Source organism: Hemitrygon akajei, chromosome 7, assembly GCF_048418815.1.
Source record: "Hemitrygon akajei chromosome 7, sHemAka1.3, whole genome shotgun sequence".
Taxonomy (NCBI): Eukaryota; Metazoa; Chordata; class Chondrichthyes; order Myliobatiformes; family Dasyatidae; genus Hemitrygon; species Hemitrygon akajei.
In genome coordinates, this window is record NC_133130.1 from 102,494,348 (window position 1) to 102,520,135 (window position 25,788).

Consider the following 25,788-nt stretch of genomic DNA (forward strand, 5'->3'; position numbering starts at 1 on the left):
TATGCTGCCTTCGCTGACGAGAAGCAGCGCAAACATGGCAGCTGCCAGTCAGAGTGCGGCGGCGATGGTTGCCGCTCAACTTTTATTGTTTACTTTGCACGGCTCGGCCTGGGCTGAGTACTTTTCGCTTTTATCGTTCAATAGCAACAGCCGCTTGCAGAAGCCAGGCTGTGTCACCCAGTCAGAACTAGCGAACTCGAAGGACTTAGTGGAATGTGGTAAGAGCCTGTACTTTTTTGTGCCCCTTTTTTTTATCCAGTGCGGGTTCCTGCTGACTTCCGTATCTGCGGCCAGGACACGAAATTGCTAAGTCACTGGGTCTAACCAGAACGGATTCATCCCTATTAGATACATATTTGATGTTCTGGAAGTTTCCACATGTAGTTTATTTTAAATTATAATCAAAGTTATCCAATTAGCTTTTTATTCGTCTGAGCTGTTTACTATTCAGATAGCACCTGCTAGTTGACAGCATTGTCCTGTTTCCTCATCCTTCGCGCTGGCAAGAACATAATCTTTTAAAAGTAATAAACATATTAAGGTAGATCAGAATTCAAAGGAAGAATGTGTAGTGAGTGTTTGTAGAGCGTATGAACTAGGCGATCAAAAGCGCCAATAATTTTTTTTCCTAAGGTTCTCGAAGGTAAGGAAAGTTTGGCCGGCGATGTCTGAATTTTTATTTAAGTATATTTACATCAAGTTATCAGAGAAGTGCATTGTCATTGAATTCAACATTCAACAGTAAGAATCAACCACGACAAAATAATTTCTGATAAATGTTTTAGGAGAAAGGGCACTAAAAACTAATGAAGGTTATCAGTTTATCTTTGGTATCTTTGGATATCTAATACTGTAATTCATGTAGATTAATTACAAGTATTTGTTAATACACACACTAAAGTCATTGTGATCCACTGATTTGACATCCATAGATCTGTGTACTTGAGAGGTTGGTTTCAGGCTCCATCTCAAATTTTTCACAGAAATGTACATTAACATTTCTGTGTATAAATACTGTGATAAATTTTCAGACTTCTTGTGCCAAGTGCATTATTGTGTTCCGATTACAAGATAATAGCCGCATCTTGTGATATCAAATGGAATCCCCCAATGAAAGTAGTTGGTATCTAATGGCAATTCTTTTTGGTATTTACATGTTTTAATGTGTATATAATACTGTTAAAATTTATGTGGTATATTTATGTTTAGTCGATGTGTGTATTGGGTATAAAGGAGAAGGATTAGTGTAATCCACATGTTTTATTAGCTGTGGGAAGTCCATGTTAATTTCATGCATGGATACTGAGGATTTAGTATATTGGAATATCTGTCATGTGAGGAAACTCATTTTTTTAAACAGTGATCACAATGAAGAATTGACAGTGATTAACTATTTTAAATGCTGTCTATATTAAAAGGACATCAAATTCTCCAGAATTACTAGCAAGCCAGTTACCATTTCTTTGCCTATAATGAAGATACTAATATAACAGTTCCAAGTAACGAAAAGATTTTTTTCTCAACAATTGTTTAATGTGTTGTTTCACTTTGCCATTTCCTGTAGTTTTGTTTGTAAGACTGAATGTAGAGATAGCAGAGCCAAATCAGTTCTTTCTCTGTAGTGTCCAGCCAAGTATGCATTTGGAGAATCATGGCAATACTGTGAGACAATTTTCCTCCTGCATAAAAAGATGTACTGCACTTTGGAATTCCAAACAAATTCCATTTTTGACGTGTTGTTATTTTGTGCTTGATATATAAGCAGCAGTATAATAATGGTTCAGCTAGCGTTTGTCTAGGGGAAGACGGCCTCTGACCCAGCCAAACTGAGAAATCTCAATTGTGTGGATGCTGCCCGGTTATAAATCTGTACAACAAAGTATCAGACAGTACACCATATGCAATTAAACTATTAAACTTTATAAATCTTAATCTGACTATAGGGTTAGTAAATAAAAAGAAAAAGGGCCTATTTTAAAGAAAAAGCTCACAGTTCTGTCCATTCGTTCCCATTGACCTCCGAGCATCACTGACTCCCAGACACTCACTCAAAGTCCACTCCATTGGGCAATCTACCAACCCCCTCCACTGACGTCTTCTCTCTTCATCTCTCGCTGACAAAAGACCGCAAAATCCCTTCTCTCAGACCCACAAGAAAGAACAATATGCCTCTCATTGGATGGCACACATTCCAAAGCTCCGTTATCTCTAGTCATAACTCAAACATTGCTGCTGCAGAGAAACCATTACATTAGCAGTGAAACATTACAATGCATTATACTTAGCGATGTTGGTTTGTCAAAGGCAGATTGACCCGATGCAATAACACAAGGTACCACAAATTCAATAAAACCATAGAACAAGCGCTACTTCATCAAACTTCACTTTTTATTCATAGCATGCTATGGGAGAAGTTACAGACTGATCTCCCAAAGAGACAGTCCGGACACTGCTCAACCCCGAACACAATTCCACACAACTTATAACATTTATCATTTCAGGAAATATTATAATTACACAAGTTAATACAGTTTTAGAATAGTTTTGATCACATGGTAAGATACAATTAGATGTAAAATCATTATTGGTTAGTTATAATTATTTCTACCAAGACCAGCATGGATACAATCTCAGTTCCTTATGTTGACACCTGCCCCTACTCTCCAACGTTCTACTACCCCCCCACGCTGTCCTTCCCCTATATAGTTATGTTATACCTCAAAAATGCTTTGTGTGACCAGATAATTTATTTAGACTTACCGGTATGTCGAACGCTATTAGGGAACAATGTCTGGTACATCATTTGTTGCTGGGTAAGGTTCCCTTTTTGGCTGTACAGCAACCAACATAAGGTACCTGTAAGATAATTGATCATAAGCTAATCATACCCCTTAATCCATTCCCCCATTTACCTATCCCTCTACCTAAGTTTACCTTTCCCATCATCAGGTTGGGCGAGAAACATTATCCAGGATGAACTCTGCAGCTATTCTTTTATAGCCATGGGATTTGTCCCATAGCACCACGTGAGAGGACAAACAGGGCCTTTTTACTCATTCAAAACACGGTTCAGGTGTATAATGGAGTCAAGCAACACAGAAATGTCCTTTTGGCCCATCGTAACCATGCTGACTATCCATTTTACTAGCTTACCAACACTATTGGGTGCTGGTAACATAGTGGTTAACACGACGCTCTTACAGCATTCCTATATTGGGCCTTTTGGAGTTCAATTCCAGCACTGTTCTATAAGGACTCTCTGTCCTTCCCATGGAATATGTAGGTATGCCCCGTGTACTCTGGTTTCTTTCCACCATCCAAAGATGTACCAGTTAGGTTGATTGTTTATTGTAAATTGTCCCGCGATTAGGTTAGGGTTCATTGGGTTTGTTGGGAGTTGCTGGGGCGGCATGGCTCAAAGACTGCAAGTGTCTACTTCATGCTGGATTGCTAAAATAAAAAAAATCTTTTGGTGTGTATCCTTCTATGCCTTGGCGATCCAAGTGCTTATCAAGGTACTACTTAAATATTGTGAAGTACAATGACACACTCAGGCAGTGTACTCCAGATTCTAACGATCTCTTCAGAATTCTTTTAAACTTTCTTTGACATGTCCTCCAGTTTTAGATGTTCTTCCTATGGTGAAAATCTCTCTGTAATCTACCCTTTGTATACCTCCATCAGGAGCCCCTTTACAGTGACTTGAAAAACTATTCAGCCCCCACAAGTATTTCCCACTTTTCCCTCTCATTTTCTAAATTTAACATGTATTCGGGCAGAATATTTTCGAGCTTATCTACAAAACATTGTGCATCATGTCAAATCAAATGAAAACAAGTTGACAATTTACTAAAAATTCAAAACCAAAATTGTGAGGCTGAGGAAGTATTTATCCCCTTTGTAATTACTACCCTAACTTTCCCCAGGTGCAATACTGTATATTACGTTACCAATTCACCCAATCTGATGATTTAGAAAATTGGAGGATCACCTGCTTTCAATGAATTAATAAGAATAATTACCCCCTCTCTCTGTAACGCCCAACAGTATGGTAGATTTTCAAAAGACCAAACCAAAATGAAGACAAAAGAGCATTCAGGACAAGTCAGGGAAGTGACTAAATAGAGACAAATCCAAAAGGTACTGAACTAAGGGGTATGAATACTTTTGAACTACTGACATTTCAGTTTTTGAATTTTCTTTTATTCATGCTTTACAATGTTGGGCTTTACTTTGAAAAAAGGAGCATGTGATTCACAATTAAAAATTCTCGGTTAAATTGATCTGGCTGTAATACTCATTTATGTGAACAAGTGGCTGGGAGCTGAATAGTTTTACGAGGCACTGTACGGTCATTTGAATACAATCCCAGTCCATCCAGTATCTCCTTATCACTGAAATGCTCCATATTGGTGCATCTGCTGTGACTCCTCTGCAGTGCAATCCTTCTGCAGTGTGGCACCATGGTCCACAACGTTTTGTGAGGTTGTACCATAACCTGCCTAATCTTAATAATCTTTGTTCTGAAGGCAAGTATCCTGTATGCCTTCTTCGTATTATTTACCTGTGGTAGCTTCTTCAAGGATACAGACTTTCGTACCATGATTCCTTTGTTCCTCAATTCCCCACCCAGGGCCCTAATCATCATTGAGTTTGGCCTACTCTTATCAGTCCTCCCAGAGTTCATTGCCTCACACTTACTAGGATTAAATTCAATTTTCCAGTGCTCTGCTCATTTGCCAACAGATCAGTATTGAATTTCAAATCTCTTCATCACCAATGCCATCAACAAATATTGCTTCATCTGCATACTTGCTAAACATCCCTCCTACATTAATATCTACATTAATTATATATACAATAAACAATAGGTTTGCCAGCCTGATCTTTGTATTACAGCATTGATTGCATTTTGCTACTCAACTAAACAACCCTCCACCCTTGCTCCTTTTTTCAAGCCAATTTGCCTTGTATTCCTTGGCTCTAATCTTTTGTTCATAAGATCCATGTTGGAATTGGGCTAAGTCTCCAACTAAATCTATGTAATCCACTTCAATTATTCTACTTTTTGTTACCTCTTCAAAGAAGCAAATTCGTCATGTTGACCATTTTTGATTAGTTACTGCTGTTCCAATTGTAGATCCATCTACAATTTTCGGCATTTTCCCCAATAATTTCTTGATGTTATCATTACTGTAATTACCTGGTTTATCCCTCTTGCCCTTCTTAAATAACAATAGAACATTCACTGTCTTCCAGTCACCTCCTCTGTGGCCTGCCAGGTCTCCAACAATTAGCTTCCCATATGTTGGAAAGCTTGGATATGTTGTAGCAGATCTTTGGGATTTCAAGACCTTTAAGCTTTTAATATATATAGCCTTTAATATATTTTTAATGTAACACTGAACCATGGTAACACACAAAATGCTGGAGGAACTCAGCTAACCAGGCAGCATTTATGGAAAAAAAAAGTACAGTCAGCATTTCGGGCCAAGACCTTTTGTTTCAGTTCAATCATTGAGCTATGGTTGCAAGTTACATGTAGGCGTGTAACTTTGGAAGCATGTTGAGATTTTCTTTTGGAGAGTTCTCTTCCTTTTTTACTGTTCTTGATTTCTTTTTAGTTAAGTTTAAAAAGGAAAGGAGCAAGAGTGACAAGCATTGTTGTGTATCAAATTTCCCTGCAGAGGTGTGCTGGTATTCTTGTCAACATCTCTCTGGAGTATCCCCAGATTTATACTTGTACTGCTTTGGCTATGTAACTCAACTCTGCTAATTTTGTTGATCGTGATGTAGCAATACAATTGTCTTTAAGTCATTTTTCTAGCTATTTCACTACTAGTTATCAGTTGTGTTGACTGGCGGAGATGAGGGGCCAGACTCTTTTTATTAGGAGTAATACCTAGAGATTAAAACAGAAAATATAAGTGCTATCAGGCGTGGCAGCATTTGTAGAGAGAAATAGGTTATTAATAGAAAACATTAACCTGTCATCAGAACTGCTTCTGAAACATAAAATCTCAATGTTAGCTTTGGGATTTGATTCTGGAATTTAGGACTACAATGCAGCCTAAGTTAGTGCCATATGATTTCAAATAAATTTGTTCATGGCATCCGTGCGATGGATTTTTACCTGTCGAAATGTGAACTATAATACCCTGATGCAAGATATATTTGTGGTAAAACAACAAATAATAGCAAGTAAGAAGCCTTAACCATATGTGTATTATGTGTAATGGTTTTGTTGGATCACTGAGGATGTGTTGACGCAGTCTTGACGAATATCCTAATTCTGCTCCTATGCCATATGGTTGTTGTCTAATAAATAATAATTAGTGGAGGATTGAGAGTTCTTACACAATGATTAGTTAATGGCTGTTTGAAGCTTTCAAGCCTGCTTACTTGCCAAAGTTGTAACTGAGTTAATCCATTGTTACAATTTATTGTGTAGTTTCCAAACTGGGCAGTGCTGCAGTTTTCCAGAGTGCAGTAGTTTTATCAGCTATTCCAGATCATTGAAAATAAAATAAAATGCACTTTTGGGTTATATAAAATAGAACAGAAGTCTCAACAGGTCAGGCTGCATTTGGGGTAAGAAACAGGTAACAGTTCAGGTCAAGATATTCAGAAGGCAGATTAACCTGAATATTTCCAGCATTTTCGGTGTTCATTTCAGCTCATTAATCTTTTACATCCGTTTGAGAGAGTGGATGTGCCTTAATTTGACATCTCATCTGAAGGATACCCACCTTTGACAGTGTAGCATTCGCTTAGTACAATGTGATTGTTGGCTGAGGTATTGCTATTTGCACACCAAAAGTGGAATTTGAATCTCCACGTCACTTCGGGCACCAGTGCTGTAACTGATTCCTGGCCAAACATTTCAGGCCTGCAGGTTAACCAGAGTTTCGGTGGGGTTGGGTGTATGAGATTTCAAGCTATATACCGAATAATAACTAAGGTGTTGTCTAATCAGGAAGCAATAGCCATGGTTAACATTGCATTCCAGCAGCTAGATTATGATGGGCTTGTTAAGTAGCATGACAGTAACCAATGTTGTCTTTGGTTTGGTTGGCTAATCTTCAACAGCATTATAGCAATTGGGCATCCTTTGAACTCTACTTTTTTTAAACTGAACCCAATCTTTTCTAACTCAATTATGTTAGAGGTATACTGATGTTGAGCAATAAGATTATAATAAGTTATAGGAACAGAATAAGGCCATCTAACCCATTGAGTCTACGATTTCATTATGATCCATTTCTCTCTCAGCTCTAGTCTCGTATCTTCTCCCCTGATCCTTTCACACCCTGACTAATCAAGAATCTTTCAACCTCAACCTTAAGTATACCCAATGACTTGGCTTCCACAGCTGCCTGTGGCAACAAATCCCACAGTCACCACTCTGACTAAAGAAATTCCTCCTCATCTCCATTCCGAATGGACATCTCCCTATTCTGAGGCTGTATCCTCTTAACTTAGTCTCCCTCCCATTCTCTCCACTTCCACTCAAGGCCTTTCAACTTTTGATAGATTTAAATGAAATCATCCCTCGTTAAGAACGTAACATAAGAAATAGGAGCAGGAGTCGGCCATCTGGCCTGTCGTCTCTGCTCTGCCATTCGATAAGATCATTGCTGATCTGGCCATGGACTCATTTCCACCTACCTGCCTTTTCCCCATAACCCTTAATTCCCCTACTATGCAAAAATCTATCCAACCTTATCTTAAATATATTTACTGAGATGGTCCCCACTACTTCATTGGGCAGATTGTCCCCACTTATTACCATCCTAAATTTACTGCCCCGAATCTTGAGGCCATGTCCCTTAGTTCTAGTGTCACCTACCAGTGGAAACAACTTTCCTGTCTCTATCTTATCTATCCTTTTCATAATTTTATATGTTTCTATAAGATTTCTTCTCATTCTTCTCCAGCGAGTACAGTCCCAGGTGACTTGATCTGTCCTCATAGTCTAATCCCCTCATCTCTGGAATCAACCTGGTGAACCTCCTCTGCTCTGCCTCCAAAGCCAGTATATCCTTCCTCAAGTAAGGAGACCAGAACTGCACACAGTACTCCAGATGCAGCCTCACCAGTACCCTGTACAGTTGCAGCATAACCCCCCCACTCTTAAATTCAATCCCTCTAGCAATGAAGGCCAACATTCCATTTGTCTTCTTGATAGCCTGCTGTACCTGCAAACCAACCTTTTGTGATTCATACACAAACACTCCCAAGTCCCTCTGCATAGCAGCATGCTGCAATTTTCATTATTTAAATAATAATCCGCTCTTTCATTTTTCCTTCCAAAGTGGATGACCTCACATTTACCAACATTGTACACTATCTGCAAGATACTTGCCCATTCACTTAACCTATCTATATCTTTCTGCAGACTCTCCGTATCTTCTGCGCAATTTGCTTTTCCACTCTATTCTCCTGAATTCTAGTGAGTACAGGGCCAGCCATCAAATACGCTTTGTATGACAAGCCTTTCAATCTCAGCATCATTTTCATGAACCTCCTTTGAACTCTTTCCATTGTCAGCTCATCTTTAGATAATGGACCCAAAACTGCCCATAGTACTCCAAGTGAGGCCTCACCAATGCCTTATAAAGCCTCAACATTACAACCTTGCTTTTCTATTCTAGTCCTCTTGAAATTTGCATTTGCTTTCCTCACTACTGACTCAGCCTGTAAAATGACATTTTACAAACAAAAACTTCAGGGGGGTGCAAACAGAAGAAAGTAACTGGCATTTGTTTCAGCACTTACTGTGAATATTACTGAACTGATTATCTTTGTATCTATAAAGTCATATCACAAATATGGAAGTTTTCATCACAGACACATACAATATGCTTAACTTTCCTTTCACCGGGGATAAAGAAAACAGGTCAGAAAGAAACAAACCTTTAAGGAATCTTGCATGAGGATTCCCAAGTCCCTTTGCACCTCAGGTGTTTGAATATTTTTCTCCATATAAAAAATAGTCTACCCTTTCATTTCCTCTACTGAAGTGCTTGACCATACACTTCCTCACACTGTATTCCATCTGCTACTTCTTTGTCCATTCTCCTAATCTGCCCCCTGCTTCCTCAACACTGCCTTTCCCTCCATCTATCTTCGTATCGTTCGCAAATGTAGTCACAAAACCATGAATTTTGTCATCCAATTCATTGACATATAATATAAAAAGAAGCAGTCCCAATACAGATTCCTATGGAACACCTCTAGTCATTGGCAGCCAACCAGAAAAGGCTCCTTTATTTTGACTGCCTCCTACCACTCAACCAATGTTCTATCCATGCTAGTATCTACTGTAATATCATGGGCTCTTAACTTTTTAAGCAGCCTCGTGCTGCACCTTGTCAAAGGCCTTCTGAAAATCCAGGTACACAACATCAATTGATTCCAACAGATTTGTCAGGCAAGATTTTCCCTTAGCAATCCATGATGACTCCAGCCTATTTTATTAAGTGTCTCCAAGTACCCTAAAACCACATCCTTGACAGTCGATTCCACTATCTTCCCATCCACTTAGGTCAGGCTATCTGGCCTATAATTTCCTTTCTTCTGCTTCCCTCCCTTCTTGAAGAGTTGAGCGACATTTGCAAGTTTCTACTCCTCCAGAACCATGCCAGAATCCAATGATTCTTGAAAGATCATTAATATTGCTTTCATGATCTCTTCAGCACCTTTTTCAGAACCCTGGGGTGTAGACCATCTGGTCCAGGTGATTTATCTACCTTAAGATCTTTCACTTTTCCAAGCACCTTCTCCCTAGTAAAGGCAACTTCACTCACTTCTGTCACCTGATATTCCCGAACATCTGGCATACACCACAGTGAAAACTGTTGCAAAATACTTATTCAGTTAGTCCACTACTTCCCTGTCCTCCATTACTACCTCTCCAGCATCATTTTCCAGTGGTCCAATATCTACTTTTGCCTCTCTTTTACACTTTATATATTGAAATAAACTTTTGGTATCCTCTTTAATATTATCGGCTAGCTTACCTTCATCTTTTCTTTCTTCATGACTTTTTTTAGTTGCCTTTTGTTGGTTTATAAATGCTTCTCAATCCTCTTCCCACAAATTGCCACAAATTTTTGCTTGCTCACTCACTACTGACTCAGCCTGCAAACTTACCTTTAAGGAATCTTGCATGAGGATTCCCAAGTCCTTATGCACCTCAGCTCAAAAGCCCACTCTTTGGCTTTTACGTTGGCTTTGACTTCTTTTGCAGCCACAGTTGCATAATCCTGCTTTTAGAATACTTTTTTTTGGGATGAATTTATCCTGTGCCTTCGGAATCGCTCCCAGAAACTCCAACCATTGCTACTCTGTCATCATTCAATCAATTTTGGCCAGCTGCCCTCTCATGACTCTGTAATACCCTTTACTCCACTGTAATACCTTTACATCTAACTATCTTCTCCTTCTCAAATTGCAGGGTGAATTCTGTCATGATCGCTGTCCATCTGGCTCTAATCAATAATGGCTCATTACACAACATCCAGTCTAGAATAGCTGATCTTTGAGTGGGTTCAACCACAAGCTGATCTTAAAAAACCATCTCATTGGTATTTTACAGATTCCCTCTCTTGGCATCCAGTCTGATTTGTCCCAATCTATCTGCATATTAAAATCCCCCATGACTATCACAACATTGCCTTTTTGGTATGCATTTTCTCTCTCCTGTTGTAATTTGTAGGTCACATTTTGGTGGTTGTTCGGGGTCTGTATATGACTCACATCAGACAAAATGCTGGTGGAACACAGCAGGCCAGGCAGCATCTAAAAGAGAGAAGCACTGTTGAAGTTTCGGGCCAAGACCCTTCGTCAGGACTAACTGAAGGAAAAGATACTAAGAGATTTGAAAGTAGTGGGGGGAGGGGGAAATGCGAAATGATAGGGGGAGACCGGAGGGGGGTGGGATGAAGCTAAGAGCTGGAAAGGTGATTGGTGAAAGTGATACAGAGCTGGAGAAGGGAAAGGATCATGGGACGGGAGGCCTCGGGAGAAAGAAAGGGGTGGGGGGAAGCACCAGAGGGAGATGGAGAGCAGGCAGAGTGATGGGCAGAGAGGGGAAAAAAAACAACTAAATATGTCAGGGATGGGATAAGAAGGGGAGGAGGAGCATTAACAGAAGTTAGAGAATGGTCATGCCATCAGGTTGGAGGCTACCCAGCCGGTATATAAGGTGTTCCTCCAACCTGAGTGTGGCTTCATCTTGATAGTAGAGGAGGCCATTGATAGACATATCAGAATGGGAATGGGACGTGGAATTAAAATGTGTGGCTACTGGGAGATCCTGCTTTCTCTGGCGGACCGAGCGTAGGTGTTCAGCAAAATGGTCTCCCAGTCTGCATTGGGTCTCACCAATATATAAAAGACCACACCGGGAGCACCGGACGCAGTATATCACACCAGCCGACTGCATTGGTGTTGCCTCCTGCACGCATGCTGAGCTCGTTGACTTCATTAACTTTGCCTCCAACTTTCACCCTGCCCTCAAATTTACCTGGTCCATTTCCGACACCTCCCTCCCCTTTCTTGATCTTTCTGTCTCCATCTCTGGAGACGGCTTATCTACTGATATCTACTATAAGCCTACAGACTCTCACAGCTACCTGGACTATTCCTCTTCCCACCCTGTCTCTTGCAAAAATGCTATCCCCTTCTCACAATTCCTCCGTCTCCGCCACATCTGCTCTCAGGATGAGGCTTTTCATTCCAGGACGAAGGAGATGTCTTCCTTTTTTAAACAAAGGGGCTTCCCTTCTTCCACCATCAACTCTACTCTCAAATACATCTCTCCCATTTCCCGCACATTTGCCCTCACCCCATCCGCCCGCCACCCCACTCTGGATAGGGTTCCCCTTGTCCTCACCTACCACCCCACCAGCCTCCAGGTCCAACGTATAATTCTCTATAACTTCCGCCACCTCCAACGGGATTCACCTACCAAGCACATCTTTCCCTCCCCCACCTTTTCTGCTTTCTGCAGGGATCGCTCCCTACGCGACTTCCTTGTCCACTCGTCCCCCCCATCCCTTCCCTCTGATCTCCTGGCACTTATCCTTGTAAGCGGAACAAGTGCTACACCTGCCCTTACACTTCCTCCCTCACCACCATTCAGGGCCCCAGACAGTCCTTCCAGGTGAGGCAACACTTCACCTGTGAGTCGGCTGGTGTGGTATACTGCGTCTGGTGCTCCCAGTGTGGTCTTTTATATATTGGTGAGACCCAACGCAGACTGGGAGACCGTTTCGCTGAACACCTACGCTCAGTCCGCCAGAGAAAGCAGAATCTCCCAGTGGCCACACATTTTAATTCCATGTCCCATTCCCATTCTGATATGTCTATCCATGGCCTCCTGTACTGTCAAAATGAGTCCAAACTCAGGTTGAAGGAACCTTATATACCGGCTGGGTAGCCTCCAACCTGATGGCATGAACATTGACTTCTCTAACTTCCGTTAATGCCCCTCCTCCCCTTCTTACCCCATCCCTGACATATTTAGTTGTTTTTTTTCTCTCTCTTTCTGCCCATCCCTCTGGTGTTCCCCCCCCCCCTTTCTCCCGAGGCCTCCCGTCCCATGATCCTTTCCCTTCTCCAGCTCTGTATCACTTTCACCAATCACCTTTCCAGCTTTTAGCTGCATTCCACCCCCTCCAGTCTTCTCCTATCATTTCACATTTCCCCCTCCCCCTACTACTTTCAAATCTCTTACTATCTTTCCTTTCAGTAAGTCCTGATGAAGGGTCTCGGCCCAAAACGGCCTTATAGATGCTGCCTGGCCTGCTGTGTTCCACCAGCATTTTGTGTGTGTTGTTTGAATTTCCAGCATCTACAGATTTACTCATGTTAACTCCCATCAGTGTATTTTTTACTTGTAGTTTCTTAGATTATGATTCCATTATGATTCAATATTTATTGATCCTATGTCACCTCTATCTAATGAGTCCAGAGTCTCAGGTGGGCTATGTAAAAGTGAGAATGGGGTGGAAGTTTTTGCAGAAGGTATGAAAACTTGGTTTTGCATAAACTTGGAAGCAGCACCAAGTATCATCAGTATAATGGAAATGGTATCTCATTCTAACCAATCAATCCAGATGGCCAATCTGGTGTTAAAATAAGGCTCAAGGCTTGTCATTTTGCTAGATTGCTTCAGCTTGCCTACAACAAGCTTGCCACTGATATGGAACTAACCTACAGGACAGTTGAGAAACTGTTCAAACCAATGTCGCCCTGACTCCAGATTCATGGTAATAACTGCCTCAATCATTAATTTGTAGATTGCAGGCAATTCTTGCACAAGCACGTTTTGCTTTCAAGCTCCAAATCACCAGATTCACTGGAGAGAGATTCACTAGTCCTGCAAAACAAAAGCCCATTATCAATCTGCCCTTTCACCAGCAACACCCCTTCCCCAACCCATTCCCAGTTCCAGTATCACCCTCCAACAATGAAAGTTCACAATAAGACTCTGGAAAATGTAGTTCTCCTGAAAAACACTGTGATACTTTATGTTTTTTGGAAGATGATAATGAAATGCACCACTGCCTTCACTGTGACAGCTGTGAACAGTGAACAGAGGGAAAGGAGGTTAAGATCGATGAAGAATGTTTAATATTTAGGATGTCACAGTACAAAATGTACTGTGCTGTTCAGTGATCCTTTTGCTCTTGTGTACTTTTGAGATTTGTCTAACAGACAGTTCAAGGCATGAGAAAGATTGTGGGTGCATGGAACACCCTGCTAGGGGTGGTGGTAGAGACAGATAGATTAGGGATATTTAAAAAAAACTTAGATAGGCACATGGATGATAGAAAAATAGAGGGCTATCTAGGAGGGACGAGTTAGATTGATCTTGGAGTAGGCCCCTTGTGGGCCAAAGGGTCTGTACTGTGCAGCAGTCTTCTATGATTGTTATGATAACTTGTTTTCTGAAAGCTCCTCCGAATCTGCTGGAAGTGTATGTGTATCAATGTTAGTGGTCTGTCCCAGGTATAATTAAACCTCCATTCAGCAGTCCAGATTGCTTGCCTGACCCACACCAAAACCCTGAAGCATCCACTGGTTCTCGCTCTGTCATGGGGAGACGACACCATGTGGAGAGTGAAATGGATTCAAAGGTCTTCTCAAAGCCCCAGGGAAAATGCAGTATCCATACTGACTGTTGGGAATTCTTGGCCTATGACTGCTCAAGAATGCAGAAGGACCAGTTGGGACGGTATTGAGAACCTCAGTAGTGTGCACCAGATGTTCACAGAGCACAGCGTAAACAGTGCAAGGAGCACATCAACTCAGAACCAATACAACTGACCATCTGTTGAGCACCTACTACCCTGTTTGTAGTGGAGTCTGCAGATCCCACATTAGCCTCATCAGCCAACTGAAATCCCATAAAACCTGAGTGGAAGTAAGTCCTTGTGATTGCAGCCTAGGAAGATGAAGAATGTTTATGATGGATGAAGTGCAGCAGGTTAAAGGGAATAATGATGGTGGAAGAATTGAAATTATCAACTTTACACAGTTAGTAATGAATAATTTGTTTCATTAGCAATGAAATTGATGCCTCTTCCTGCACTAAAACAAACTCTAATTTCATTACTTTTCAACCAGTTATTACCCTTCACTCCTCTTCATGGCTATTCTCTGATTTTTTTTCCTCTTACTTTTTAGCTCTGACTCTATATCAGGGGATGGGCAAGCCATTAACAACCACTTCAGCCAATAAGTTACAACTTGCCTTTTGTGAGGACTCCATTCCATTCCTTCAGTTCCTCTGGCTCTGTTGCATTTGCTCTGATGCTGAGATGTCCCATTTGGACATCTCTAATATTCCACCTTCATTATTCATGGCTAACTGTCTACCTTACTGAACCCCTTGAATGGATAATTATTTTTCCTAAACACAAGAGATTCTGGGGTTGCTGGAAATCCAGAGCAATATGCGAAATGCAGGAAGAAGTCAGTAGGTCAGGCAGGATTTATGGAGGGAAATAAACAGTTGACAATGTGGGCCGAGACCCTTCAGGACTCATGAAGAGTTTCAACTCAAAATGTCGACCGTTTATTCCTCTCTATAGATGCTGTTTGACCCACTGAGTCATCTACTTCTTCTGGACATGGCACAAGCTGAGTTTCTGTGGTACTTAGTTTCCACCTCACCAAACTCTGCAATCAGCAGATAATCCTTATCCTTTGCAATTTCTTCCAACTCCAACAAGACTCTGCCACAGACACATATTCTTCTCCCTATAAGCATTTTAAAGGAATGATGTCTTTCACAACTTCTTGGTCTACACTTCTGTCCTCACCTATTCCATGTTGTATGGCACTTTCCCAGATAGGCACAAGAGTCCTTTCACCATCCATGTATCCAGATAGTCTATTCGGTGATCATCTTGCACTTTTTTTTAAAAATTTTTTATTAGTTTTTCAAAATATTTTACAAAATTAAAAACCCCAAATCCCAATGAGGAGCATTAATACAGAGCAAGGTTAAGCATACAATATTAATATGCTACAGAGGAAGAGAATTTAACATAAAAGCACCTAAATTAAAGACAAGTGAGCTTAGTGTCCTCCCCAAACCCCACAACACAAGAAAAAAAAACAACAATTCCAGACCAACCACCACACAATATAGAGAGTATAAGTCCGGACAGTCAAACTCCCAGACTGTGAATACGCTTAGCAACAGAGGATAATAATGCCTACTACCAGAAAAGAAAGGGAGCTGAAAGCAAGGGACCGAAAAGAAAAAAAAAACCCTAGTCAAGAGGAAGGTTATGAAAGTACTCGATAAAAGGCCCCCAGATCTTATGGAACTTTAAATCCGAATTGAGAACTGAATAATGAACGAATATGAGTTTCTTGGAGGAAAGCAATGTCAGCTTTGAGTTGTTTAATATGTGAGAATACCTTCCTCCTTTTAACAGGGTGGTTCAGTCCCTTTACATTTCAGCTCACAAATTTAAGTGCACTAGCCATTATCAATTACTAATGCATAAAAGGCAGCAGGCATATAAAAAATCAAGCGGTACAATAGCAGTCTGGGAGCAGAGATGTAAACATAGATTCGTAAGGTCAAAATATAAACATGTCCTAACCAATAAAGAAATGTTGGAACTGGAAAGCCACCCCACCCACACAACCCAAAACTAGACGGCTACCAAAACAAGTAGCTAGCTCTACCAAAGAAATTAACCCAAATACAACTTCCAGATCTGTGTCATTGACAGCAGTTCCGTATAAATGCTATAACAAACAGTAACTAGTTTATGCACTAGGAAACATAACTACAGATTAGAACACCTTCTGCCGAGATATACAACTTAATACAGAGAAAATCGGAAGAAAACCAAAACTAATCTACCCGCGAAATATTATAGAAGGATAAAGTAAGAGAAAGGGGAAAAAAAGGTAAGAAGGAAAAAGAAAAAAAAGAGGAAGGGGAAAATTGTAAATTCAAGACGAGTATTTATCAACCGTTTACCGAGAAGGGAGAAAAAAACATTCAGAGAATGGAAAAAAAAGGGGGTGAAGAAAAGAAAAAGATAAAATAAATAAGTATTTAAAACAGAGGAAAAATAAATCAGCAGTTGAACTGTGAACCGACAAACAGGGAGGCCTTCACTAAAGACTTCAAACCTCCAAAACAAGTTAGATTTAGTTGTAGAACTCTGTAGGTAAAGTTATACAGAGGTGAAAATAGATTACACACACACCAAATCCCGGGAGAGATTGTCAACAGCCTTTAGAGTTTCAGTTAATAATGTCTGAGTGATTCAAGTGAATTCCGAGTCCAGAGAAAGTAATTTTACTACGAGGAGTACTTATCCACCATTTTAGGAAGTCCGATCAGATTCCGAAGATGACTGGATAGCCGGAAGACTTGCCACAAACGCTTCGGCTTCCCTGGCTGATTTGAACCACTTGAATTCCCCGGTATTAAACTTGATTCTTAGGTCAGCAAGATTACGAAAGGAAGGTTTGAAACCACGATCAAAAAGCACTTTCATTACGCCTTTATACTCAGCGCGCATCTTTAAAGTCTGGGGTGCAAAATCTTCCACAAAGCGAATGGTTGTATCCTGGAAAGAAAAAGAGCCTCTGCGACGTGCCTCCACAATCAGACTGTGTTTTACCTGGTATTGATAGAAACACAAGATTACTGGTCGCGGACGGGTGCCCAGAATTCCGGGGGGGACATTAACTCTGTGTGCCCGTTCGAGCTCGGGCGGGTTTGGAAGCAGATCCTTCCCGAATATCTCACAGAGAAACTCGGCGAAAAACTTCACGGTTGACCCCTTCTCAGTTGCCTCTGGTAATCCCAGAATTCTGATGTTGCAGCGTCTGCTGCGATTTTCGAGGTCCACCATTTTGGAAAGAAGTTTATTAGATTTTTCCTCTAAGCTGGAACAGAGAGTCTCCAAGTATCGAACCCGACTTTCTAAAGCTTCAGAAGTCGAATCGATGCGAGATAAGTGTTCAGCATGTTTGTCCACTTTATCGTTGATCCGATCCAGTTTGTCTTCTAGCTGTTTGAAAGCGGTTTTAATTTCCTTTAAGATTTCGTCTCGGAGATTTGCAAGCGCCTCCATCGTCACACCCGACGAAGTCGTAGTTTCTTTTCTCCCGGATTTGGTACTCTTGCTAGACATTGTAGGTTAGATATATTCACAGGCAAGTAAGAGATACCGAAATAATTCCTATCTAAGCTTTATAAAATGGAGACATTTAGTGCAAAAGTAGCGACAGTAACGGAACAAAAGTTCGGAGCAGCTAAGCAATCGCCATCTTACCGGAAGTCCCCTCATCTTGCACTTTTTTCAGTCTGTGTTCATGATGTGGCCTCCTCTGCATTGGAGAAACCCAGTGCTGATTGGGTGATTGTGTTTAGTCCACAGTCGTGACCCTGAGCTTCTGATTCCCTGCCACTATAATTCACCATTCCACTTCCACTCTGATCTGTCCGTAGCCTCCTGATCAGTAAATGAGGTCCAGTGTAAGTTCGAGTATGTCATCCTCTGTCTGGGCATGTTGTGGCCTGCAAGACTTGATATTGAATTATCCAACTTCTGATAATCTCTTTTTTTTTCTGTTTGTATCAGCACTGACCAATTTTACCAGCTATCTTCTTCTCCCGCTTTCTTCCTTTTGTACAAACCCCATTTCCAGAAAAGTTGGGATATTTTCCAAAATGCAATAAAAACAAAATTCTGTGATATGTTAATTCACGTGAACCTTTATTTAACTGACAAAAGTACACAGAAAAGATTTTCAATAATTTTACTGACCAACTTAATTATATTTTGTAAATATACACAAATTTAGAATTTGATGGCTGCAACACACTCAACAAAAGTTGGGACAGAGTTAAAATAAGATTGAAAAGTGCACAGAATATTCAAGTAACACCAGTTTGGAAGACTCCACATTAAGCAGGCTAATTGGTAGCAGGTAAGGTATCATGACTGGGTATAAAAGTAGCATCCATCAAAGGCTCAGTCTTTGCAAGCAAGGATGGGTCGTGGCTCACCCCTTTGTGCCAAAATTCGTGAGAGAATTGTTAGTCAGTTCAAAAGGAACATTTCCCAACGCCAGATTGCAGAGAATTTAGGTCTTTCAACATCTACAGTACATAATATTGTGAAAAGATAAAGAGAATTCAGAGACATCCCAGTGCGTAAAGGGCAAGGTCGGAAACCACTGTTGAATGCGCGTGATCTTTGAGCCCTCAGGCAGCACTGCCTAAGAAACAGTCATGCTACTGTGACAATTATAGCCACCTGGGCTCGGGAGTACTTCGGAAAACCATTGTCACTTAACACAGTCCATCACTGCATCCAGAAATGCAACTTGAAACTGTATTATGCAAGGAGAAAGCCATACATCAACTCTATGCAGAAATGCCGGCGAGTTCTCTGGGTCCGAGCTCATCCCAGATGGACCAAAAGACTGTGGAATTGTGTGCTGTGGTCAGATGAGTCCACATTTCAGCTAGTTTTCGGAAAAAAATGGGCATTGAGTTCTCCGTGCCAAAGATGAAAACAACCATCCTGATTGTTATCAGCGAAAGGTGCAAAAGCCTGCATCTGTGATGGTATGGGGGTGCATCAGTGCCCACGGCATGGGCAAATTGCATGTATGTGAAGATACCATTGACTCTGAGGCGTATATTAGGATTTTAGAGCGACATATGTTGCCATCAAGGCGACGTCTCTTCCCGGGACGTCCATGCTTATTTCAGCAGGACAATGCCGGACCACATTCTGCACGGACTACAACAGCGTGACTTTGTAGACGCAGAGTGCGTGTGCTTGACTGGCCTGCTGCCAGTCCAGATCTATCTCCTATTGAAAATGTATGGCGCATCATGAAGAGGAGAATCAGACAACGGAGACCATGGACCATTGAGCAGCTGAAGTCTTATATCAAGCAAGAATGGACAAAATTTCCAATTGCAAATCTACTACAATTAGTATCCTCAGTTCCAAAACGATTAAAAAGTATTATTAAAAGGAAAGGTGAACATGCCTCTGTCCCAACTTTTGTTGAGTGTGTTGCAGCCATCAAATTCTAAATTTGTGTATATGTACAAAATACAATTAAGTTGGTCAGTAAAACTATTGAAAATCTTTTCTGTGTACTTTTGTCAGTTAAATAAAGGTTCATGTGAATTAACATATCACAGAATTTTGTTTTTATTGCATTTTGGAAAATATCCCAACTTTTCTGGAAATGGGGTTTGTATATTTATATATGTTTTCCGATTATCTTTTGTTGCACCATTGTGTTCCCTCTCCTTTTCTGCTACCCAGACTAATCTGTTTCTTTCTTTTGGAGTTCTGAAGAATCTCAGACTTGAAATGTTAATTTTCTCTCTTTGCATAGTTGCTGCCTGCTGACTTGCAGTGTTTATTCATCATTTTCTGTTACAAATATCAGGTTTCTAGTATCAGCCCTTTAAAAAGTTTCTTTTTTAAATAATTTGAACTTAGAACTAGTACAGATGCAAAGATTTCATATTATTTACCCATAGTACAACAGTTCATACAATTGACTATTCTTGTAGTGATGATTATTAAGCAAAACATCTCTGTGCATCAAGCTGCATCCCACAAGCAGAAGAGAGGCTGAGGGGAAAGAGGACCTCACACAAAAGGTTGGAGGAACTCAGTGGATCGGGCAGCATCTGTGGAAAGGAATAAATAGTTGATGTTTTGAGCTAAAACCCTTCATCATGTAGCCAGACCTGTTGAGCTCCTCCAGTATTCTGTGTGCTCATTACACCACTGGCATTTAGGGCAGCAATGAAGGTCCTTCCTCTCTGCAGGTGTTCAGGGTTTCCTTCATCATGTCAGTAGCTTCCTCTCAGTTTTCACTACTTTCAGTCATGCAAGACTCTGCTGGAGACTCAGATATACCATCACACTCAGATGTAGATGGATTCTTCATTGCTGTTTCCAAGAGGATCACAACCTTGTAGGGTTTGGAGGCTTGCGGTACCTCAATGACTTGGAAAGCTATGTCAGGGCATTAGACTTTGGGTGTCGGTAGGATCACCCATGCCAAACAAGTTAAAGAATAGAGGCCAGACTAAGAAAGATCCAATGGGGAACAACAGGGAACCGGTCCACAGCTTTGGGGATTCAGCTTAGGGCTCACAACCCTGACTCTGTGTGTGTGTGTGCGTGCGTGCGTCTCCAAATTTCCAGCATCTGCAGAATCTCTTGTGCCTAGAAAAGAGGAGCTCAGCAGTTTTTTTTAACAAAAGCCTGATGGGTTGCCATATCAGAAATACAACAAACTAAAGCTATTGGATTCTGCAGCTAAGGGGCGGGGACATAAGATTAATGACTGATAAGTTATTGGCCAATTGCCTTACACCATTGGTGCCTGATCCATGAAGAAAACCGGTTTTGTGTTAGTGAAATACAGCAGTGTGGCACACATTCAAGCTGTGTGGCCCAGTGAGTCAACGGTGATCAGGGTGTCCATCCAGTTATTTGCGAATTGGCAGATTCTGTATAAACTTTTATCATGGGGCTATTGTTTTAAATTACTTAGTGGAAGATTTGTTTTGTTTAATGCTTTAGAATCTTCATTTTTGAATCCTGAGGACACCGATTGTGTGCCTAGAGGAGCTCCACCCTGTGAACCTGTGCCATTCCTGGATACAGAAAAAATTCTGGTATGTTTTCCTGTATTATAAATAAAAGCAGGGCACAGGCTCATTAAACCAGTGGTTTGACATTGCTGATTCTGAAGGTGCTGTAGTTGTGTTGCTTTGAAGTTCTTGTGCACCACTGATTTTTTAAAAAAGAGATACAGCATCGTTACACGCCCTTCTGGCCCAACAATCCTGCACCTTCTAATTACACCCATGTGACCAATTAACAGGTTGTGTAATCTGTATCTATTTGGAATGTGAAAGGAAACAGGAGCACCCACAAGAAACTAGAGTGAAATCCATGCAGTCACCATGGGGAGAACGTACAACTCCTTACAGACAACAGCAGAATTAACTAAGGTCACTAGTGCTGTAATTAGACTAATTGCTATGCTAACTGTGCTACCCCTTTAGGAAGTCCTCTTCTTTTTTTAAACAGCGTTACTGACCTTGGATTTCAAAGGAAATCTAAGAGTCATTGCATGAATTCATTAATCATTCATCTGAAATTAAATCTAGTCAACTTTTTGAGGTTCAACAATTCCGATCTCTCTTTGGAGTGAAGGAGGATGAGAGGCGACTTTTCGAGGTATGGAAGATGATAAGAGGCATAGAGAATGGACAGCCAATAACCTTTTCCCAGGGTGGAAATGGGCATCATTTTAAAGTAAGTGGAGGAAAGTTTACAGAGATATTTTCCCCACAGAGTGGAAAGGGCCTGGAATACACTGCGGTGGACAGCAGCAGATGCTGATAGATTAGGGACATTTAAGAGGCTCCTGGGTAGTTATGTGGATGAAAGAAAAATGATTGTGGGAAGGGTTAAATTGATTGAGAAGTAGGTTGAATGCTTGGCACATGGTGGGCTGTTTATGTTCTATTTTTAGCCTGTTTATTATACTTCAGCATGTAAAATAGCTTTTTTAACATATAAGATTTTTATAAGTACATTTTAATAAATCTGATTCTGATACTAGCTGCCACTAGTGTTCCAGATGTCAATCTGTTGAGTTGCAACTAGGATGGTAGCAGGTAAGTACAGAAGAGGGCCACATCCATGTCAAGCATGATGCCTATCAATGCTAATCTGATTTGTCTGCATGAAGCCTCTGTCCTTCTGTGTTTCCTATCCAAGTACCTGTACGAATTCTTTGTATCTACCTCCACTATTTCCATTGCAGTTTGTTCCAGGTACTCATCACCCATGTGGAAATGTACCCACTCAGATCTCTTTTTAACATGTGTCCTCTAACACTAGACTCCCCTTCTCTGGGACAAAGACTCTGGCTCTCCATGCCCTTCAATTTTATACACCTGTATAAAGTCACCACTCAGTCTCCTACATTGCATTAAGAATAAACCTAGCTTATTCAACTTACTTAACTTGAGCCTTCCTTTCCAGGTAACATCCTGGTGAATCTCTTCTGCACCCTTATATTGCTCTCGCATACTTCCAGTATTTTCTTGACCAGAATTGAACCCAGTTCACAATATGTGGTCTAACCAATGCCTAGTGCAGCCACAACATGACATCCCAACTCTTGCACTCAATGAGGCACATCTAAAAAGGCAAACGTACCAAATTTCTAATGTCCCCATTGTTTTCCTATGAGAATTTGACTTACCAAAGTGTATTATCTTACACCTGTCTGGATTGAATTCACTTGTCTCTGCTGTGCCCAACTTTCCAGCTGATCTATACATTTGTGCTATTCTTGGTTAACCTTTGCTGCTTAACTGGTAACCAGTTATCTAATTAATATATTATTTGATTGTAAATTTCGCTATCATTTTCAGAAATTGTGAAAAAATTTATTTTATGGCATTATATTAAAATTATTTGGGCACTTAGTTTTAAAAGGCATGGTGACAGATTAATCAGACAAATTATAAATGGCAGTTGTCAAAAATGTGGAAATGTTCAATAAGTTTTAATTTTTAAAAATTAGCTCAGTCAGATAATATTTGAATTTCTGTGATGGGGAATAAATGGTAAGATTTCCTAAATAGTAGGAGCATCTCTTACTGCATACTTGAGAAAGTCAATGATTTTGATAATACTGGAGATTCGTATTTCATTTTTTTTAGAATCTTTTTATTGATACATAATCTTCTACAGCTATAAAATGATACAAAACTTCAACAAGTTGATATTTATACAATTAATAAAGCTGAAGAAAAAATCTTATCAAAAAAGGATAATATATGATAAAAAAAATTTATAAAGAAAAGAAGGAAAAAAGAGAACTCCAACTTACTAAAAAAAAGAAACCCCACTAACTACAAGAAAAAGAAAAAAGAAAAAAAACAGGAATCAACTCCCAGAGCAATACGACTTACCATTGTACATATATATAAAAAAAACATCAAGTGCCAATTCATGTTTATATAAAATAAAATTGGAAGGAAACAGTATAAAATAATTCAAATTAAGTGATAATATTTTGCAAAAGAGCCCCATCTTCTCTCAAAATCAAATCAAGGATCAAAAGTTCTACTTGTGATTTTTTCCAAACTAAGACATAACATTACTTGAGAAAACCATTGAATTAATGTAGGGACAGAGGTATCTTTCCATTTTAATAAAATACCCCTTCTTGCCAACAATGTAACAAATGCAATTACATGTTGCTCTGAAGATGAATTACCCTGAAAATGATGTGGAACTATTCCAAATAGAACAGTTAATGTATTAGGTTGTCAATTAATTTTCAGAGCTTTAGAAATTGTAGAAAATAAAGATTTCCGAAAGGATTTTAATGAAGGACATGACCAGAACATATGAGACAAAGTGGCTACTTCAGTTTTACACCTATCGCAGTAATTGTCTATGTTAGGAAATATTTTAGATAGTCTCTCCTTTGTTAAATAATAACAGTGAACAATTTTAAATTGAATTAAACAGATTGGCACATATTGAAGAAGAATTGACCATTTTTGGAACTCACAACCAATCTTCATTAACAAAGATCATATTAAGTTCTCTGTCCCAATCTTGTTTAATCTTTAGTAAGAGGTTTTTTTTGTAGTTAAAAATAAATTATAAATTCTACCAATGGAACCTCTTACTAAAGGATTCATATTCAAAATAGTATCCAACAAATCAAATTCTTGCATATATGGAAACTTAGATAAGTATTTTTGTAAAAAATGTCTAACCTGGAAATATTGCAAAGTGTATGTGTGTGAGAGAGAGAGAATATTTGCTAGCTAACTATTCAAAAGTCATCAATCGACCATCGCAAAATAAATCTGCGAAAAATTAGATCCCCTTATTTCTCCAAAACAGAAGGTTTAAATAAAAAATTTTGATATAGAGAGCTAGACAATTTAAATTGTTTAAAATTTTAAAAATTGCAAAACTGAAACCAAATCTGTAAGGACTGTTTAATAACAGGGTCGAGATTTAAATTCAGAATTTTAGAGAGTTGTAAAGGTAATGGAGCTCCTAATAATGAGGTTAAATGAAATTGTTTGATAGCTTTTAATTCCAAATCAATCCAACCTGGCTTTTGGCTCTTGTTGAGCCAATATAGCCAAAAACATAATTGTCAAATATTAACAGCCCAATAATACAATCTTAAATTAGGAAGTCCACCATCTTTTTTAGACTTTTGTAAATTATACTTATTAATTCTTGGTCTTCTATTGTTCCAAATAAAGGACAAAATAATACAGTCAATTCGATCAAAAATGTTTTTAGTTAAAAAGATAGGTATATTTTGAAAAATATATAAAAATCTAGGTAAAATCATCATTTTCATGGCATGGATATGACCTATTGAAGAAAGTGTAAGTGGGTTCCATCTAGAAAATAATTGTTTCATAAAGTCCATTAAAGGAACTACATTAGCTTTATAAAGATATTTATATTTTATAGTAATTATAATACCTAAATATTTAAAAGAATTAACAATTCCAAATGGAATATTGTTATATATAAAAACAGAAGTATTTAATGGAAACAATTCACTTTTATTTGTTAAGATTATATCCTGAAAATTTTCCAAAATCATTTCGTATTTCCAGAAGATTAAGAATAGATTCTTCAGGATTCGAAATATAAACCAAAAGATCATCTGTGTAAAGAGAAATCTCATGTATAGTCCCATTTATAGAGATACCATGAATATTTTTAGCTTCATGAAGTGTTATGGCCAAAGGCTCCAGTACAAGATTAAATAATAAAGGGCTTAATGGACATCCCTGTCTAGTACCTCATGAAAGTGGAAAAAAAGGACCTAAGATTATTTATAATAACAGTAGCAATGGGATTCTTGTAGATCATTTGAATCCATCTATTGAAATTATTACCAAAACCAAATTTTTTCTAATACCTTAAACAGATATGTCCACTCAACTCTATCAAATGCCTTTTCTGTGTCAAGAGAAATAGCACATTGGGGTTTCTTAGATAGTGATGAATATGTAATGTTCATCAGTCTCCGAACATTGGAGAAAGAGTAACAGCCTTTAATAAAGCCTGTTTGATCCATAGAAATAATTTTAGTTAAAATATTTTCCAAACTTTTAGCCATTATCTTAGAGAGAATTTTTGCGTCCACATTTAATAACAAAATAGGTCTATATGA

General features: G+C 39.4%; 1 protein-coding gene across 4 annotated transcripts in view; it reads left to right on the forward strand.

Annotated features, from left to right (window-relative positions):
• The first annotated feature begins 1 nt into the window (after position 1).
• ttc13 (tetratricopeptide repeat domain 13) overlaps positions 2-25,788 on the forward strand; it is a 117,656-nt gene continuing 91,869 nt past the window's right edge. For 2 of the 4 annotated variants that reach the window (XR_012099669.1, XM_073051596.1), the window contains exons 1-2: positions 13-218; positions 21,123-21,217. Coding sequence is in view for 2 of the 4 variants with exons in the window: in XM_073051596.1 (XP_072907697.1) it covers positions 35-218; positions 21,123-21,217 (279 nt within the window). In the remaining 2 variants the exon portion in view is untranslated. Of the gene's footprint in view, positions 219-21,122; positions 21,218-25,788 lie in introns of all 4 variants that reach the window. The other 2 variants (XM_073051595.1, XM_073051597.1) reach the window with 2 other exon arrangements.